Source organism: Calonectris borealis, chromosome 10 (assembly GCF_964195595.1).
Source record: "Calonectris borealis chromosome 10, bCalBor7.hap1.2, whole genome shotgun sequence".
Taxonomy (NCBI): domain Eukaryota; kingdom Metazoa; phylum Chordata; class Aves; order Procellariiformes; family Procellariidae; genus Calonectris; species Calonectris borealis.
This window is the reverse complement of record NC_134321.1, coordinates 19,554,838-19,575,330: the sequence shown is the minus strand read 5'-3', so window position 1 is coordinate 19,575,330 and position 20,493 is coordinate 19,554,838. Positions and strand designations below refer to the sequence as shown.

General features: G+C 38.0%; 1 protein-coding gene across 1 annotated transcript in view; it reads right to left on the bottom strand.

The window, feature by feature from the left end:
• Positions 1–20,493, bottom strand: part of DOCK3 (dedicator of cytokinesis 3) — a 148,526-nt gene that overhangs the window by 96,010 nt on the left and 32,023 nt on the right. The window contains exons 5-7 of the mRNA XM_075159267.1: positions 9,859–9,940; positions 3,253–3,313; positions 1,545–1,692 (exon numbers count right to left, since the gene is read on the bottom strand). Coding sequence (XP_075015368.1) covers positions 1,545–1,692; positions 3,253–3,313; positions 9,859–9,940 — 291 coding nt within the window. The remainder of the gene's footprint in view (positions 1–1,544; positions 1,693–3,252; positions 3,314–9,858; positions 9,941–20,493) is intronic.

Genomic DNA, 20,493 nt, shown 5'->3' with positions numbered 1-20,493 from the left:
GCATCTGATTACAGAGTTGAATTCTGTATGGGCTCTACTTCCTCTCTGGGAAGGCAGTGATGGGTGTGCGTGGATGTTAAAAACAAAAGGTGTGGGGAAGCAGCCGCGAAGAACAACAGCTGGTATAAAACTATTTAAAGATTTAGGCAGATACAGCTGGTACTTCGGGTGGTGTGAAGGGAATCCACATTTACAAAACACCTCAGATTAAGAGGAAGAAAAGGGAAGCTCTCTATCCTGTGATTTTTTTGATCATAGTACCAGGACTTTGGATTGCTCTAACTGGCTGCATGACTTTGTCACTGACAACTAGAGAAGTCCAATATTTGACAGGTTTTCTCCCTCCTATTTTTCAGTGAATAAGCAGCTAAAGATGCATTAAAAGGGCATCAAAACAGAAATCTGATATTCAGAATGTTCCATTAATGTAAACATTCAAAATGTTGCAGTTGCAATATATTAACACATATCTACAAGGCCAATGTTAACATGAACTAAATAACCAAAAACCACAGGTTTGAGATAAGCTGAAACTGAATGGTGACAAAATGCCAAGATTATCCAGATTCTATTGGCAAAGAGAAAAAGACGACCATTTTCTTCCCTTGAACTTGACATTTTTGCTACAGTTTTCATAACTGTTGGCAAAAGAAGAATGGAAGAGCTGACTCTGAGAGACTTTTCTTTCGACTTACAGGCTTCTAATGTATGAAGAGATATCCAAGAATCTTTCAGTGACAGTGAAAGCCATTTTTTCACTTATAATTCCCCTTGAATGTCAGATTTTCTGCTGCTGGATGCACTTCTCAAAGAATAACAAAGTTCTATAATCCCCCAAATTATCTTATTACTCGATAGCGGCCACAGACCACAAAGTAATGTCAGCTGTATCTCAGCCCATCTGCAAAACAGATCTTGCCAGTATTTATCCTCACTGACAAGAGATTTAAAGATTCCCTGCAGTCTCCAGACAGTTTGTCTGCGGCCTCTTTATTATGACTGTGAGACCACATTTCATAGTAAGAATTTGTTAGTGCAAAATCACAAATAACTGAAGATAGATTCTTGCTCAAAAAACGTTGACTTGTTTTGAGTTTTCTGGTCACACACTGTTGACTTCAGTTGTTTTCTACTTCTTTTGTTGGTCTCCAGGGGTGATAAGGAATAGGAGATGAGGCATGAGTAACTATGCCCGTCATCAGGTGAAATACAGCATATTTCTTTGGTGTTGAGCTTAGTAGATTTAAAATAAATCATATTAATAAAAGTGCAGCTTTGCATGTCACATAGATTTGGGCAGTATTAAATAATTTCTGAAGCATTTCACATACCTGAAACATCTGTGATAATACTCATTAGTTTCTATGGGCTTCTGGAATAACAAAGGAGCAATAACCAGTGCCAACAGCAATAGTTCACATTGTGAGGAGGATAAAGCAGCAAATGCAGTTTATGGCACCTTGATATTTAATATCTCTTTAGTATCTCATCACCCAACTTATACAGTATTTTTCCTAATTCTTTTGCTTCTAGGAGTTACTCACGTGTAAACTTTGAGAACAAAATCTTTCTCTTCTTTTATTTCAGAGATTGACTGAAGTACATCCATGATACTCAATACTGCACAGCCGTAGGGGCGGCGATAGTGTAAATGAGGGGGCCCTTTTTTTGAATCATTTAGCAACATGCGACCTAAAATGAACAGAAATTTAAAACATTAAAGATTCACATGCAGCCATTCTGTCTATTCTGTTCTATTATCCCTCTGAGTATGCATACCTACAGTAGGTTTCAGCTACAGCTTGCAGTCTTTCCTATACTTCTCACTCTTCTTTCTTCTTACACACTTCCAAATCCAGAGGTCCATTTGAATCTACCTGACCCACTGGGCTACTTTGATTAAGGTCCATCACCTCATTTAGCTAACAGAACACTCAAGGGCAAAGTGAACAGCGTCATGTCTGGCCATCTTTGATTTGCAGCCCCATGACATATATTTGCATCCAGCTGGGCTGACTACAAATCATCTGTTGAATGAGGCAAGAATACGGCTTGTACTCACCTCTCTGCACCCACACAAAGATTCACTGTCGTCCTTCCATCATAGTCCATCCATAGTACTTACACAAATTTTCACTTTATACAATTGCTTTAAGGGAATGTATTATATATTGTGTTATTTATCATATTTGTCTTGGAGCACATAAAGGAGAATTCTGAGATACGAAGCTGCTCAATGATTAACTTCCTATTGCTAAAGCAGTTTTTTAATAGAGTAAAAAATGCCAAGACCAGAAAAATCACTATGATAATCTAAGCCAACTTGTAACATTACACATAATAATTTGTCCAGCACTTCTTGCATCAAGGTTAAGAATCTGAGCTTGAACTACATCATATCTTTCGACAGGCTTCATTTATCATCTCAAGTGATACAGAGTAATTCTAACTTTTAGACACTTTATGACACAGGGAAGTCAGATAATGAAAAACTGATCCTTCCAACACATTTGTGACTTAGAAGGCATATTGTCATTCATAGGACAACACAACAAAGCTATGGTTTCACTAAGCTGTTTAGACCTTCTGTACTTCAGAAAAGGTATCTGTGCTGGTAACGGATGCTAGTAGTGAATGGGCTGGAAATAGGGTTAAATGCCCGTTCATTGCAAACACTACCTAGCCATTTTTCAGTTAACCGAAAACCTGGAAAACATGAAAGACAATGCACTACTCCGTTATTTAGAATAATACAACTGAAGAGGCTGTTTGTTATTCCTATTATATGCTGTTAACGTTTCAGGCTTAAATATTTGACTCCTACAGCAGAAAACAGATCTATATATATTTTTGTCTAACAGCCTCTGATTTACTAGATGTGAACGGCCGGGTATGCTGATGTCCTGCCCTGTAAACTAGCTATATATCATCAGTAAAAAGACTTCTTTTCAAATTTTGGAACATTAAACAAAAAGCCTTTTAGTTCCTCCCTCCTCCCCCAAATGTGGTGTTTAATCAAATAATTTGTTTCAGACTGAGGAAAAAAAAAATCACTGTTAAACAGTCATCAGTAACCTTTTAACACTTAGCTACATAAGGTCTGAATATTAATCTCAGCAGACAGGCATGGTCTATGACTGAGTTTTCTAGCTGATTAAATTATTATAATGTCAGTTGAGTAAAACATACATTTAAAAATATTGTAAACACATTGTTATTTGCATATATTTCAAGTAATAAATCATACCGTACCTATTCGAATTACATGGGCAACTATGTACAAATCTCTCTTCATGTCCTTGCTGCTAAGATCCTAAAAGATTGGAAAAAATATAGATGTGAAAAAAAAAGAACACACTGCACTTCCAAAATAAGTGCCTGCACAATTCTAACGAACAATAATAAGGACTACACAGTATTACTCTCCATTCATTTAGCTCCTGCATCTTTAAATAAGAGAAAGTGTTATTATTTCTAATTTACAGACAAGAAAAATAAAGCATAGAAGGACTTGGTTCCAACTATACTTGGTTGGAATGATTAGAATGAAAAGAAATGAAAGATTCTGACTCTACTGACTAGTGATGCTCCATCAAAATTCTAGCAAACATTTAAAATGTTCATTTAATCCTTAATTCAAACACATTATTAGACTGTATTAAATTAAATTTACAAAGTAAATTTAAACCCCTGAGTTACCTCAGCTGCAACCCATTCTGGCTTCCTTCACCCCGTCCCCTGACTGCAGGTTGCAGACCTGACCCTAACCCTGTTCCTTTGCTTCTGCTTTCGTCTTTTGGCTTTTGACTTCTCATCATGGAGTCTTAGTCTCACATGGTGGCTCTAGAAAAAATTTGCAGCGTGACTGTCAGAATTTAGATAAAACTTCAAATGCGTTTTATTTTATGAGTGGATAGGTGCAATTCCTCACAACAAGCAAAAGTCTGCAGAGGAAAAAAGGTAGGAGACTCAGAGACACGTTTATTTTAACGCTTTTAAATGTGCAGCTTTAATCCTGTTTCATACATGTTCATTACGTTACGAAAGCAGCAAGGCAGTATCTCAAGCATGCATAGAACCTACAGGCTCTATCTATAGGAGTTGATGGCAGCCAAGGGCAGCTAGTTCATAGCTAACCTTCTTAGAAGTCCAAACCCAGGGTAGGCTGCATGCGACCTGCTGACTGGAAACCCTTCTGCCCCTGTCTAACTGCTGAAACATGCCAAGGGATTCTTTGGGGAGCATGGTAGTTGGAAAGGGCCACATTTGGTTAAAAGCATTCTAACGGTTTAAGTAGCGTAGATTGTCACTTATATTTAGTATGTCAGAAACAGGGGTAGGGTATTGGAAAAACTAAGAAACAAACTCAGTTTTAAGATGAGGTAATTGCTTAGTAAAACGTAGGACCTTAAGATCTCCCAGAAGTTATTTTATGGCAAACAACTATATACGTGGATTAAATCCCACATCACAGAATAGCAGGTCAAAACTTTTAAAAACGAGCTTGAAGAAAAGCCAAAAAAATGGGAAAAGGAGAACCTACGGAAGAGCAAAAGGAAAGCTGAAGCTAATGAAGACAAAAAAGTATTATTGACCTTGACAAACCTTTAAAATAAAGAAAATAAATAAAGAAAATATGTATCGAGTACTTGTTAATAATTCATTACTGTGGCATTTTGCATTAACATGTTAGAAGCTGTCTTAATTGCAATTTCCTTGGCATGTTACATTTTTCCTGATAACATTATAAACAAAGATCAACGTCTAAGACATTTTTTTTTAGAGGAAGGATCTTAGAAACATTTCTTCCCAAAAACATTATTATTGTTCAACAAGTTTTCCTTACGTTACTAACCTCCAAGACAAGAAGATTTTAGACAAATAATATGTACTGTAAGAATATTTATTCATGTTTTAGACTCTGATGCAAAAAGGCTCCTTGTGCTCTACAGCAACAGCTGTTGCCTCTCTCTTTCTCTCTCTGCACTCCAGTAAGTGCTATCATCTCATCCTTAGAACTGACTTATGCCACACAGCCTCCAAATTCTCCCAACATAGAGGGCATCGCCCCAGTCATTTCTCAGAAGAGCAACTGGAAAAGAATTAATGTATTCTGCCTAAGAATGTGGGAGAGCGAGCAAAGTGTGTGCGCACGTGAAAGAGAAACAAACCTTCCAAAAAGAAGGTTTTAAGCTCAGTTACTGTTGTTCACTTCACTTCTCCCCTTACACTGAAGCAATGGACATCACCTCACATCATTTTAAAACAAGTTTTTTTCATTTGTACAAAATGTTTTCAACATGATGCTTTTTAAAAACAGCTCTAGGGCTTTATGTATGACTTCAAAAACAACATGAGATGATAGCTATGTGTTCATGTTTCTTGACTTTTCTCCTTTTCAACTGAATAAAGATATCCGTCCCAGTGGTAACAGTCACTTCTAAAAGGTACACTTGTCTGGGTAGAACCACACTGGTGGATTTGTTTATGCACAAATGCAGCTTGGCCTTCTCACACTACATTTTTTTGAAAATACAATGCAAAAATCAACTGGAAAAATCTCAGTAACACACATTCAGATAAAATCTTGTATTTTTCTTTTTTAAAAAACGTCACAACTAAGTGGAATGAAAACCACTATAAAAGGAAATAACACGGTTGTTTATAAAGGCAGGGAAATTTTAAACTGTGGACATCTAAGTTCTGTCATTCCCAGTTTGAACCAATTTAGTGAATTAAAACTCATATTTTGCTGGAAGTTAAAACATGAACTTTAATTCACACAGCAAATTTCTTTCCCGTGTGACTTGAGAAACCACATCTCAACAACTGAGATTATGATGGCAACGCACATAAACACTGAACTTCAGATTATAGTGACATATAGCGCAATAAAATCTGGGCACAGTGACTGAGAACTAGGCATAAAGAGAATTTATTCCAACGAGAAGTTTCAGTCCCTTTCAAATAGCGTTATATTGCTAAATTACAGGAGGCAAGTAATAAATTCATGGCTGTGTCTTCTTACTCGGTTTAAAAGGAGCACTGTATTTCCCTGGGCAGCATACACAGTGAGTTGCAGATACGCTGTTTGGTATGCTTACCAGCTAGCAGATCATGTCTCTCTGCAGCCAAAGAATTAAGCTATATAAATCTTCCTTAGCGTTTTCTCTTCAAGTCTTATTTTGCTGCTGCATGAATAAGGGAACATACTTTCTAGGCTTTCTTCATCACCTAACATACCAGTGTAGCATATGGTAGGTTTTATCTTGCATGTCTTGGAGAAATTGAAGTTCCACGATAAGAAGGGCTTTGACACAGTTTTAATCTCAGCAGTGCTTGACAATACATTCCAAAAAGCAAGGCAGTACTTAATACTCTAGAGAGTAACAGATTTTTGAAAATATCTATGATTTGGAAGGGGGAATTTTATTATACTGTCAGATTACCAGTTCTAATTAACAGCAATTTAGAGAACTGTTTTTTCAAAGGGCAGCTGTCAAAATATCAGAAAATGGTAGGGCATGCACATATTGATGGCTTCACACTTTAGTCGCTTTCCTATTTCACAAAAATACACTGTGTCACAGTCAAAAGACAAAAAATGTGGGCCCAGATGGCCTTGTATTTCGTTTTGTACAGCAGAGGCTTTTTACAAGGGGAGAAATTCCTACTATGACATGGAACAACCAAAAACTCCAACCCCTGCGAGGAAGCCTTCAGGTAATTTCTTTGCAGAGAATCCCTGCTCATGACTTAGGACCCAGAAGAGAAAAAACTATGTTTATTATTTGCTTGTGTGCAATATAAATAAATCAATTTCCAGAAAGGTGTTCTTAGCACTGCATTCACAGGGGGCTTATTTCCCACATCCTTCTGAGCTTCCTAAGTGATACTGATTGATAAACAAAATAATTTCATAATAATTCTAATTGCATGGCTTTTTAGAAAATCACTCCTAATTCCCCCCCCCCCCCCCCCCCCATATAAGGTATGGAAAATAGTTACTCTATAATGATGGTTAGTTCTTTACAATGCTGGTTTCTATAAAGGTCTAATCGTATGTTAAAAAACCCAAACGCTACCGCTCCCCCCCTTCAAACAGTGGAATCAAGGATACCTGACTGCCGCTAATTAGTTATTTAAACAGCTTTACCAAATTCAGTTGCCAGCCTCATAGGCCACAGAGAGTAAGGTATTTAGCAAAAATAGCAAGCTTATACTGTGTAGTTACGTTTTAATTCAGACACAGGAACGCTTCTAAAGCGTGCATAGGGTGAGGTTTGCTTGAGTGAGCTCTAATCTTCAGAGGAAGCAGTTTCTCACCTTTGGTGACAGCAGATTCAAAATCAAAACCTAAGCAATTTTGCTATCTTACACAAGGAGACAGCTGAACCCCTAGAAGCAACAGAGATAGCAGGAAAAGACAGGGATACCTTGAATTATTTAAGATATGGGGCTTCTTACCTCTAGGAAAGATTAAATTTTAGAAAGATACTGTGGGGTGTGGGGGAGGGCAAGGAAATAACTAACTAGATTTAAAGGCAAGACTAACACAAACTTAGGAACAAACCTGAAAATCATAGAAAACTCTTATTTTGGAAGTATTTCATAATCAAGAAATTATGATAAGATAGAACCATTGCAGATAAAATGGTTATTCAAAAAGCTATTATTTGTTGCTCCTTTGCTACATAATTTGGAAAGTTCTTTGAATACATTGATGAAAAATATGTATCAGAAGTGTGCAATTTTTTGCACAGAATTTTGCCAATTATCATAATGCCTGTTATGTAGAGTATACATTCTACCAGAGAGAGTGACGGACAAGTCTAAGCACCTGTCAGAGCTGATACTGATGCAGCTTTGGTATTTTTGTATAGTTAAATAGAAAGGTAGCTTGGGAGTGGTCTCTGGTCAGAAGGATAGGTGCTATCTTTTAGACTAGGCTGGCCCTGTTCATAATATGCAGCAGGTCTCTTCTGGAGCTATGTTATGCCCCTGGCTGTAGCACATCATTAGTCTTTTTGTGGTTTTGAAATCGTGTAAAGACTGGTTTGCAGGTCACCGGAGCAAAACCATTTCACACTGTTCACAACACAGTGTGAACCAGGACAGTTGCTGCATGACCCTACGTAGTGTGGCATCAGTGTAGACGGGGCAGTTTGATGGTGAAAATCTTCTTAAGAATGAGCAACCCCAGAGGCCAGAAAGTGCCAAACTTGATGCAAAGCAGACTATGCTGCCTTTTGGGAGTAATCCTTAGAGCAATTCTTAGTCCTACACTCAACCTTTTTGCATGATCCAGACACCAGTGCTGAGGCTTGCTCCCTGGCCACCTTTCTCTTAGAAGAGAAAGATACTTGATTTTGAGTTACCAACAGCGGAGCCATCAGTGCCAACGGCAATACTAAGACGCTGTTACCTCTGCTGATGTTTAACCAGCTGGCAGCACTTCACTGGTGGTGCCGAAACCAGAACTGCCACTGATGTCAGCATCAATGCCAGCGCTACTTCTGCATTGACCTGCATCTCTTCTATCCAGACAGAGGCAGAACTGAGCATCCGTACACCTCGCTAGATATGCTCCGTTCCTCAAGGGGAGAAATTCAGCTACCTTCTTAAAGGAGAAACGGGAGCCGTGCTGGGAACCATGCCTGTTTCAGTGTTCAGCCCCACTTGACCTTAGGGTGTCATTGCCAGAACTAAAGCTTATACCAAAGCTGTCTGCCATTTTTTTTTCTTCACTGGAGGTAAAAATACTTCTGTCAAAGAGCTTCTAGCATGTGCACTAGCTAAAGGTGAGTCACGATGGAAGGTGTTTATCACACTTGGGATCTGAAATTCTTTACAGTTATTCTGTGATGGATGAGCTGTTAAGTTTCAGTGTCTCTAGATTTCCATATTCTTCCTGAGAAGTGACAGATAAAATCAGGGTCTGACACATGATTCTGAGGCAATTTTTAACAGAACTTAAGACCAGTGCAGAATGGATATTAAAGCTTGAGTGTTCTGAAACTACTATATTGGTGTAACCAAAACTATAAAACAAGAAGGCAGTTAGGTGAGAGGTGAGTCTGAAGAATTAAAAGGAAGTAAATCTTAGCTGGCTATTTCACTCCCAACTGAGATATCACCTGGTAGGAGCCACAGATGGATATTACTTATCTGTCTTTCTAGCACAGATGGTTAGAGACTGCTGGTACAGTTGGTCATATCTGCTTTGCGTCAGGACGGGGTAGCTGTTTGCACAGACCTGCTGTAGAAACTTCGGAAGTCACAGTGTTTCCTTTATTACAACCAACTCTCTGTAGCTCAATTCGGCTGCTGCTTCTGCAGCCCATCCCGGCCTTTCTGCTCCATCACACGCAGTGTGCTGCCGACCTGGGAGGCTACTGCGGCACCACCTACCACGGACCCTTGAATGGGCCATGACAAAAATCTGTTTGGAGAATTTTCTAGTTGTCTGTGTGCGTGTGTGTGTTGTTGTGGTTGCTTTTCTAACTTTGATTCTGAAAAAAGTGCCTTGCTTTATGTTCAGGCCAATGCAGCTTTCTCCTGTGCCCTGGTATCTAAGAGCATAGTACATGCAATGAAAATATTCAAAATTTCAAATGATAAGCAGGAACAAATGCACTTAAGAGGAAACACTTCAGAATATTTACTTAGCCATAAAAATAATTTAGAAGTACATCCATTTTCTTATGTTAACATTTAGTTATTACCGAAACAAAACTTAGAAACAGCTTCTGTTCTACTCAATATATTGGAAAGGAAGAATTGTTTTTTTTCCCCTCAGGGTGACTACATCTACAATCATACTACTGTAAGGGAAGAAGAAAGGGAACAGACACGTACTGTGAAAAGTGCACACATTCGATCTATCTTCTCTGGATTCCTGGGGCCTCCATTCTTGTTTAACCTCACCATAAACCTCTCACTAAAAAGCAAACAATATTAAAAAAAATAAACAAGAGTTTCATGTACACACTTCAACATAAAAAATACAGGTAGATATGTTTTTTTTTAAAAAAGATGCACTAGGTATTATAAGCTTTTTAGTTCCCAAAGCATATGAAACAGTACTCACTGATCTAGATAAAATTACATGGAATAGCATAGAAGACTTTTAATAGCAAGTACTCCGCATGTGAAAACATCATGTTGATGCATATTCATGATGCAGTAACATTAAAATAATGTGAATATATGAAGCACGGGATTTGAACACATTACAAGTGCTTCAGGCAAAGGCTAAGGCACACTCGCCGAGGCGTACACTGTCTTTGGTAAAACTGAGTTCATTAAAATCCACCCAAAACTAAAAGTAACAAGAATACCAATTAAGCAATTTCCTTCAACATATACTACTTATAGAAGCAATATACTAATTCAAACACATTAAGATTCAATTGATAGAACTGCTTATCAATGAAATGAAACAGTCTTTTTACCAGCAAAACCAGCGTGTGTAGCCAGACTGCAAAATACATAATCTTTATTATGGATGGCAAGCCACGGACATTGATATTATTTCTTAAGACAGACAGAGAATTTATGTATACAAATAAATTAGATGAGTAAGAGTAATTTATTTACTAGTGACAACACACTAAGTATTGACCAGAATTTTCTTCTTACAGATTCACAGAAATAAAGCAAGAGCACACCATTAAATCTTCTAGTTACATTTCCATCATATCACAGATCCTTTCAATTTTATCCAGTATGACTGTATCAACTCCAGTAACCTTTATTTGACTAAAACACATCTTCCAGCATATTATCCACCGTGGGCCTGAAAAATATGAAAACGTAGAGTACGCGCTACTTCCTTTGGTAGCTTGCTCCAAAAGGCTTTTCATCCCTACCATTAAAACGCCTGGGTTAACATCAGCTCGGAAATGTCTGGTTTCAGTGTTTAGCCACTGCTTTTTTTATACTTTCTTCTCTATGTTAAAGAGCACTTCAGAAAAGCTAATTTCTTACAGGGTAGTGATATCAATCATTAATTATATTATGTAATCAAATCTCTCTCCAAACAAGTAAGAAATTGAAGAAAAAAATTTTTCATTTTATAGAACTGACCCATAGTGCGATTGTTCAATACCATTTCACGAACAGTTCTAAAAATGTGAGTTTCTAACAGTCTAGTACCGGTACCACCTCCACCATAAATACAAATACACACATATGTGTACTTCACACACATGAAATCAAGTCCCTACTAATCCTAACTGTAATTTATTAGACATCACATATTAGCCTTTTTAGTACAGGATTACGCTGTGAGTTCATTTGAAGCAACCTGGCCATATAAATACTGATATATTTTCAGAATCGCTACTTTTGTCGGAATGGGCCCTAATTCTGTAAGCATGACTCACACATCTTTTTATACACCTTTGCATATTTATTTGCTTAAGTTTATCTTGCTAAGCAATCCAGAGCTTGCTCTCTGGCTGTTTCACTCTCCCTATTACTCACTATTAATCCAGTCTCCAGGTATCCCACAACTTCATTCAGCGATAATTTTAATTAATTTGCAGCAGACGCTTATAAACTTGGAGATTGCTAACATGCTCCAAAGAAACCCACAAGAAACAGATATTTGATGATTCTTTACCTACAACTACTTTCTGAGATGTCAATTAGTAAGTTAAGAATGTTTTAGCAAACACTTTAATGACATGGTATAATCTAATCTTTTAGCAAGAATTTTATGCTGTATTAAGTGGAGTGCAGTACCCTATTACAGCTTCAGTACCTTGCAGTAACAGTTACATTACAACAACAATATTACATCTTCATATTTACCTCTACCTACCTAATACATAAATCGCAAAAAATGAAGTCAGAATTTTCAAAATAAGACCTATTTTCAATAAAAACACATTAATTACATTCTTAACCTTTATCATTAACCCAGTCTCATGCCCGTAACTCATTAAGGTTGTGAAAAGACATAGCAGCGTGCAATTCAAGCAGGATGGCCAAAGCAGTTGCATCTCCCCGCTGTTTGCCTCAGTCCTTTGTTGCTCCTGCAAAAGGGCCACGCAAACAGGCACTACCTGAACAATTACACTGTAGAACTCTAAATATTAACACAAACTGAAATAGGTGTCAGTTCAGCAGCAGTTACAGTTGCTGGCACTCAGCTGTCCCTACTCAATGAAGTTCAGAAGAGGTCAGGCAGGACAGTTACAGGGATGCCCACATGTAAGCTCCAGTTAACACAGGGGATAAACCAGAAGACAACTAACTTCCATACCAACAATTTCCAAACAGGAATCACGCTTTGTATCATTAAAAATATGTAGTAATCTAAAGAGATATCAACTCATAGCCATGTTCTTTCCAAGCCACAGCAATAAACACCAATATTTCCAATGCCTTCAAAAACACTGTTTAGGGAGACTTTAATTTTAATAAATCCATTTAATTTTAATCCTTGAATCAGTTTAATTGTACAATCTTTCATTTAGAAAGATTAGGAGGTACCATACATTTAATTTCTGTTTACAAGTGTAATTTGTAGAACGTCTCCTTCCATAAAGTAAAATTCCTTAAAGAATACAAACAAAACACTACCATGACCTGCAAGCTACAAAAGTTACTTTCGTAAAATAAACATCGGTCGTCTTTAAAACTGAACTTGAAACAATGACAATTAAATGATTGTCGTTTATTTGTTAAATGTAAATTTGCCAACACCCTCTACTAGTACACTGAAAAATAATTACTGTGCCTTATGTATATTAACCGTGTCCCATTTTTAAGGATAAGAGCATAAAATAGATCCATGCTACACAAACAAGATCTCTGGCAAACTACTCTTTCACTTCTGCTGCTGGGAATGTAATCCGGCCACCAAACAGGGGTGCAACAGATGAACACAGAGCTAATACACGCAGCCTAGGATCAGGAGGAAACAAGACAACTAGCAGCCTGCCAGTAGAAGATTACCAGCAATATAAATCACGTCTGCAGGGGAAAATGTGTTCACTGGTGAAGATGTCCACCCAAAATCAAACTGTAAATCAAAGCTGGCTCACTCATATTTGATTGCAAATCCCCCCCCGAAGTTATTATACCCTATATAATAAACACCTGGAATATCTTCACTCTTATCGCAGTGGTCAGATCAAGGCTGGTTCTCTTAATTCAGAGGATGACTGACGTTCTGAAGGGAAACCAAACCACTAGCAGAGCACCAAGCTCTTCTGCAAGATGAGGAATTATTTATAGAAAGGGAAAACAGAAATTTTAAAATGTACTGCTGACTAAGAGTATTTTCAAATTTTGGGATAAAAATACAGGAAATATATACTATTATCCAATATTATAGAAGCAGAAGATGCTGGTCCACAGATAAACTCAGTCGAGGTCAAAAATAGACAAATTGTAACAACTGCCCTCCACGTGAAAGGTCCATCTTACCCTACTGTCCTGTCTCCAACAATGTCCAGTAGTGGATAATCAGGGAAACAACAGAAGAATAAAGAAAGCATACAGTAATACTCTGCTGATATGTACTATCAGCTTACACCAAAGTGAAGCTCAAGAATAGCAGCAATATCTTCGAGTTTAATAGTCCTGGGTATATGGAACCCAGGAAAGTATTCAGGCTGTCATGCTTAAAAAATTCTCGCTAGCCATTTATAGAGTTACTGTTAGAGAATGTACCTTACAGTAACTTATAATATATGTATGTACCATACAAATGCATATATATATATGCATTATATAACATAATTTAAGAATTTAAGAATTAAAACTCATTAAATTGAAGTTCTTCAAGAAATAATGTTATAACTGCTCTTTTACCTCCACTGATCTCAATAACGTTACATGTTATATTTTAAATGTCCAGTAAGTTCTACATTTTTGAACGTCCAACACAGGTTTTCTTGGAAAAATTATTTCAGCACTAATGAGCATTTCATTTTCATAACTGAAGTTGCATACAATACCGTGTGCCACAGAACCCTGCGCAGGCTGTCCCTCTGACAATGGCAGAGAAGGGACTGTCAAGTCTTTGAGCTGAGATAGGCTATTTATACTTGATCCATTACCAAAAGCTGTATTGCTTAGTCTGCTTTCAAAACACCCAAAGAGAGATACTCTGGAGGCTCATTTGATAGCCTCTTGCAAGGTTTTACTCCATTAACGAGTGGAAATCTTTTAAAATTTGCAATTCACCCTTTTTCTTGTTACAGCCACAGGGAAAATCTGGTTCCTGTCCCCATATTCAAGTGCTTTTCAAGAAATAAAGCAGACCACCATCTTTTTCACCTGCCTATTCATCAATTGTTCCTTTATTCCAGCACTACCTCAGTAACAACCTTTAAATTCCAGTCCTCCCTTGAGTCCTCTTGAGCTTGTGTCACTAAATAATTAAGGGCACTTTGAGGCAACCGCAGCATTTGAGAACTGTGGAACATGAAGAGGCATTCCATCAAAGGAGAGACCCACCAACAGGACATGGAGAATGAAAAGACAGTAGTGCTAACAGGCAACCTTAAAAGACTAAGCCACCTCAAGTTCTTCTACCTTTCCTTGCAAGTCATTTCTCCTAAACTTACAGTTTTGTTTCTCAACTCCACAATTTCTCTAATCTTTGATATTACTGTTCAAGAACAGTTTACAGAAACTATTCCACTAAGGTCTCACCAGTGCTGATAATGTTAGTATATCCTGGAATGGGACTTGAACCTTTTTACACCGTTGACCCATATTATGAACTAGTTAGTCAGATGCTCCCCACATTACAACTGCAAATTTATTTCTATACCAAAAGAAACCAGGAAGAACAACCCTGTTTTCAATGATCTGAAGATCCACTAGTCTTCAGCTATCATTATAGCTCCTTTTTTAGACAAAGATACACACATTTAGGGTCAAGAAACTTAATGGGAATTCAGTCAATCTTTTATTTGGGGAGCTACTTCCTTTGAGAGAGTTCAGTATTCAGTGTGTCTGTTCCTCATGCTTATCTTCTGCACCAAGACAAGAGCCTGCATAGAATCTAGACAACATTAAAGTCCAGTTTCGTAAGAACAAACTATCAAATCTGAGTAAACTACATATGGAAATAATTGCCCATGTTTGCATGCATTAAGCATTATTTTTATTGTAGCTGAATGTGCTCTAATTGCTTAAAGAAAACATGCTACTCTGTTAAAAAAAAAACCCTCAGATACACCATAAGGAAAATTTAAAAACCCAGTAGTCATCATTGCCAAATGAGTGATGGAAATTAAGTATGGGGATTATTTGATGCAATCTGACTGCTTGATCAAACTACTGTCAAAAAAAAAAAAAATCATTTTCAGCTATTCTGAAAACACACCAAAACCAGTTCTCTCTTGCAGAAAATCGGAGATAAGAAATGCACCAAAACAGAGAAAAGAGTTAACATTTTTGCCTTGTGGAGTTCAGACCTAAGATGTGCCACACCAGTGGCAGTATCTTAAACAAAAGCTTATTTATTCCCTTTGCTCCTATATGCCATAAGCAATCTCCAATTACTCTAACTGCAAGATCTCCTCCTGTGCTAACTCACATCACAGTGAAACCACCTCTCATGTAGCAGTAAGTCAGGTTTTACAATCACTCGCATGATTAGTAATTGCTAAAGCTACTCAAATGTAAGAAACATTGCTCTGATAAGCAAAGTCAAACAGCTTCTTGTTCTTGTACTTGAAAGGAAGAAAAATGAAAGCAGCATAGTGTCTCACTTCTTGGCTTCCTTTAACTGTCTGAAAAGCAGGACCATACTGAACGGGCATCTGTTTCTGCAAAAAGGAAGGAAGCAATCAATGGTTTGGGACGTTACATTTTCAGCATGAAGGAAGGGGCAAACAGGGACAAAATTTACTGTTGGGTGAGCTGGAGTGGCATTATGCCTGCGGGGAGTCTTTGTTATTGAGGTTGGTTGTTTGTGGGGCTTTTTTTGCATAACATGCAAAGATGACAACAAAAGGCCTGGCAAAGAGCTTGGAATGGATTAGCGAGCTCCCTTGTATTAACTCATTGGCAGGTTTAATTAGTGTGGGGTTGTGAGGCAAAAATCCTGACTATGTATCAATTTATGAATGCCGGTACAGCATTAACAGATGTGTAGTGCCAAAGCTGGTAGTCTGTAGCGAGACTGCAGACCAATTTTCTGTTTGAACTGGAAACTGATGATAAAGAACATAGATTTTAAAAAAAATTCTTTAACTATGTATAGGAGATGGGTTTTCTGAAGCAGAGACAGTGACACAATAGGGCGTCAATCCCCTTAAGAGATCCCCTCACATCTTGAACCCCTCCTTTACCTTAAATAATGGTTTGGTAGCCATTTCTCCCAGAAACAAATGCCTCCTTCACCCTCTCCATTCCAATATGCCACTAAAAGGTAAAAGGTACAAATCTGTTCCCTCATTTTTCTTATTTTCCTCAGTGCTGCTTATTTCCAGAGAACAACTGGGGGAACACTGAAAAACCCCACATTTTTACAAACAACTCAGTCCTTTCTCAAAAGCTGTATTTAACTGGGTTTTCAGAATCTAGAATTTGACTGATCCCTTCTAAGAATAAAGGCTTTTTTTAAAATATATATTGGTCCCATGACATATGTACCAGTGCATAGTGAAAAGGGTCATATGGTAGCACAGAAGGTCATATAATAACTTGTATTTTAGTCCTTGATCTTCTTTCACCATCTCCCTAGGTTTCTTTCTCACTCTTCTAGTATCATGTAAATCCCTACCTGCATACAAAATAAAAATTCAAGAACAAAAATCTGAAAACATTGTCACAGAAGCTAGCAGGAATAAGCTACATACAAAGACCTGTCTAACCAGCGCAGTCCGCCTCCTTTCATCATATTCAGTTCTACCATTTAAGAAATAGTGATAAGCACAATATTATTTATTTTCTCACAAAAAAAAAATCTCTTCTAGTCTCTTCTGCTACTATGCCTCACAATAATTCTAGATTCAAATTTGAGCTGGCATATTAAGACGTTACTGTAAAAGCACCATTTTTTGTCCCAGATAAATCTCGAGAATAACTCTATGCACTGCAAGCCCAGGTCAACCACGATGGACCTCAGGATGAGCTATTCCTTCGTTATGACAAGAGAAACCTTGCCAACATTTGCCTTCAAAATATTGCAGTCTTGCTGTGCATACCACATTTCAGGCAGTTTACTTCATCAGTGCCATGAGATACTGCATTCTTTCTACCACTGTGTGTACAAGGACGGTATGTTGACCAAGTGAATGGAATTATGTTAGGAATTACTGGTATACGACCAGCATATTTTCTTAAAGCTGGGGAAAAAAAAAAAGTGCTTGTTTCAAAACATTCATAAGTTAGCAGAGAAACACCATGAAAGAGATTCCTGGGGTTTGGGGGGGGGCGGGAGGGGGAGCTAATTGAACTACAGTCTCTAAATCTTCCAGTTTCCACAAGCTAATATTTGCATGAATTAACTTGGGAAACCGTTCTCTGTATCAGAGGGGAAGCAAGCTGGACCAGCACAGCAGAAGTTTTAAAGCCCCAGTGCAGCAGCATTAGCTAGTTTTTCAGGAAAGCGATTTCTGCCCTCCAATTGCCTGTGTGTTGGCAGAGGAAAAAACCCTGGCTGTATTGCCCTGGATTTCCAGTTGTGCTGCATCATGCAACATAGTCCTGATGCTTTTGAAAACACCCTGTAGAAACTTGCTAAAAAGGAAACAAGTTTCACATCAGGACTTCTGAACTTTTATTTCAACCAGATGGTCTCATATTCCTGAAGAAAGCATGTGTGTATATCGACATCTCAGTCATTTCCCACTGTCATAAATACTGGGTTGATTCTTCTCTTGAAAGATGATTTAAGCAATAAGAGAAAGGGTTTCTAATGAAGTACAATTGTTCACCTCGCCTACATAAGTACGTGAAGAAATGGAAAAGTAAAGTTATGATCCACCGGTAAATCATTTTGGCTCCTCCTAAGAGCTGAAGATCAGAAATACTTTTGACATGAAGTTTCCTGTTTGTGACAATATTTCAGAATGCATCTACATATTGCCATTGTACTTTAAAAGGTAGAACTCTTGAGATGATTAAGCAATTTGTTTGCAGTCCATTTAGGAGTATCCTCTGTAAAAAGCTTTTCAACTTTATTTTCTGTTTATCATGTTTACCTTTTAGAGTTGCTAATTTTTGCTTATCCTCTTGGGGAAAAAAAACCCCAAACCAAAAACCCAAGTCCTTACAGCTGCTGTAAGACTGATAACAAATACTCCCAGGGCTCCACAGAATGAGTCTTCGGTTCTCAGTTTAAGTGTGAGAGTAAGTCAAAGCATACGTACAGAATGATCCTGTGTCTGTGGAGAACTAAATTCCCATTTATAATGTAGCCCACCAGCGTATACTAGATGCCATGGCACAGCAGTATTGGAGCAATCCATCATCGACAGGGGTCACTCCCGAAGCCCTGAGACGGAAAGATCACCTCTGCTGAACTTTCAGTTTGCATATTGTCTGAACAATGATTCATGGACTATTTAAAATCTTCCTTTTCAGGCAAGTACTCATGGTGTGTGTTTGTTTTTTTCCCCTTTTTCTTTTCAAGGCGGGGACGAAGGCAGAGAGGGGGGTTCTTTCATGAGCTGCCTCATCCAGATGATCTGCAATAACCCCAGTTTCAAAAACAAGTGAAGGAAAGTCTGCTGCTTTGGTTTATGGAGTGTATTTTATAAAGACATCCTAGAGAAAAGAACACCAAATCTGTGAGGGAAATTAATCTGGCTCTGAGAAAACGGCTCCAAGCAACGCAGCTTGCTTCCCAGCAAATTCAGGCTTAATGCTCATGAATTATTAAGTTACCACATTGGCTAGAAGCCACGGGGGAGGCTTACAGAGCTTACAGTAAGACTGTTACTGCAAACACTGGGTTTCCATAGAAACAGAAAATAGTGAAAATAAGTACCTGTCATTCCTCTCTACCACATCAAAGAAAAACCACCACAATGTTAAAAGCGTTATTAAAGCTTGCAGGAGAAACATAGCTAAGCACCAATTACATTCTCCTCGGGTTCTCATGAGTCTGCCAACTTGAACATTTGACGCTGTCATTAGTATTTTTTTGTTATTTACATCATGAAAGGTACATATCTGTGTTCCTGAAAGGAATCCTCTCCATTAGCTAGAAAGAGTTTCTATTTCCAAAAAAAGAGACATTAGTCATACAGTGCGATTCCTTAGTCCCTGCCAGTGACTGTGATTTTAACTGATGAAAGGAAAGCCAGACCGCCCCTGCCAGGTGGTAGGTATGGATTGCTTTGACCATAAGTGTAGGGAAGACTTCTAATTTTGGATTACGGGTATTTTATAGAACAAGTATTTTATCACCATGTCTAACCTGGGAGAAGCTAATGGTTCTGAGGCCTAATACAGCCGTTGCCTCATTTAATTCTTGCTCTACAAACCACATATCCCTGTTACTTGGCTTTGCACTTGACAATTTCAGTCAGAGACACAGAACGGGGTTTTGACAGTGAATTTTGCAATAGAAAGAGCTCAAGAATGAAGAGTAGTATTCATTACACTGGGCCTTCCTACGGACCGAAAATTACTTGTAATTGCTTTCTCCGAGCTATGTAGTTCACCTAAACATTTCAACAAACTGTATTTGCACCCTGCCAGTCGAGACGGCAAAATCTCTTCTAGCTGTATGTGTTCATGATACATTTTTGTTCTTTCTGAGCAGGAAAAGGGAAGGTACTTTGAGTACCTGCAACTAATTGATTTCTTCCTGGTAACAACTAAAAAATCAAAATACCCCTGTAGAAAAATCTGTATCCCTGCCTATTGATATGTCATATGTGATCCCCAACCTGAAAAATTTTTTTGGGGAAGGAGGGTGGTGGTGGTGAGAGATATGAGATATGACTGATTTTTGTAAAAGCTCCTGTTCTATTGTAGCTTTGTATCAGTAATTTTGTAGGAAAGAATGAATATCTCTAACACCACTTACCTCTCTACAGCAACTTTCATATACGAATCCAGATAGTAATAGTTTCTTTAAAATATGTAACATTAATAGGGAAGGGGATAAATAGGAAAACCAAGCAAATGCAGATCTGGGAGAGAGATGTAGGGAATGAAAGTCAGCTGAAGCAACTGGTAGAGCAAATGAAAAGGCGTTACTCCTCCTTTGCCCTTTTTTAAAAATCTACACACATAAAAAAAAACCCTTACAAAATACTCCGTAGGTTACACCTGCCTCCAGTGATGATCAAACCTGTATTTTCTAAAAGGTATATATATCGTATCAGAAAGGCTCCTTGTTCCCTGCTATATGTGTGCAGTAGACTTCAGAGACCCACGTATTTTCCATGTTAACTAGAGTGACCAGAACAAGGGCCATTGCTATGGATGGCAATATTCCTCAATGTCTGCTTACTGGATGATGTTTTTAAGGAAGTTCATCTTGAGCAGAATCAAGAACTGATA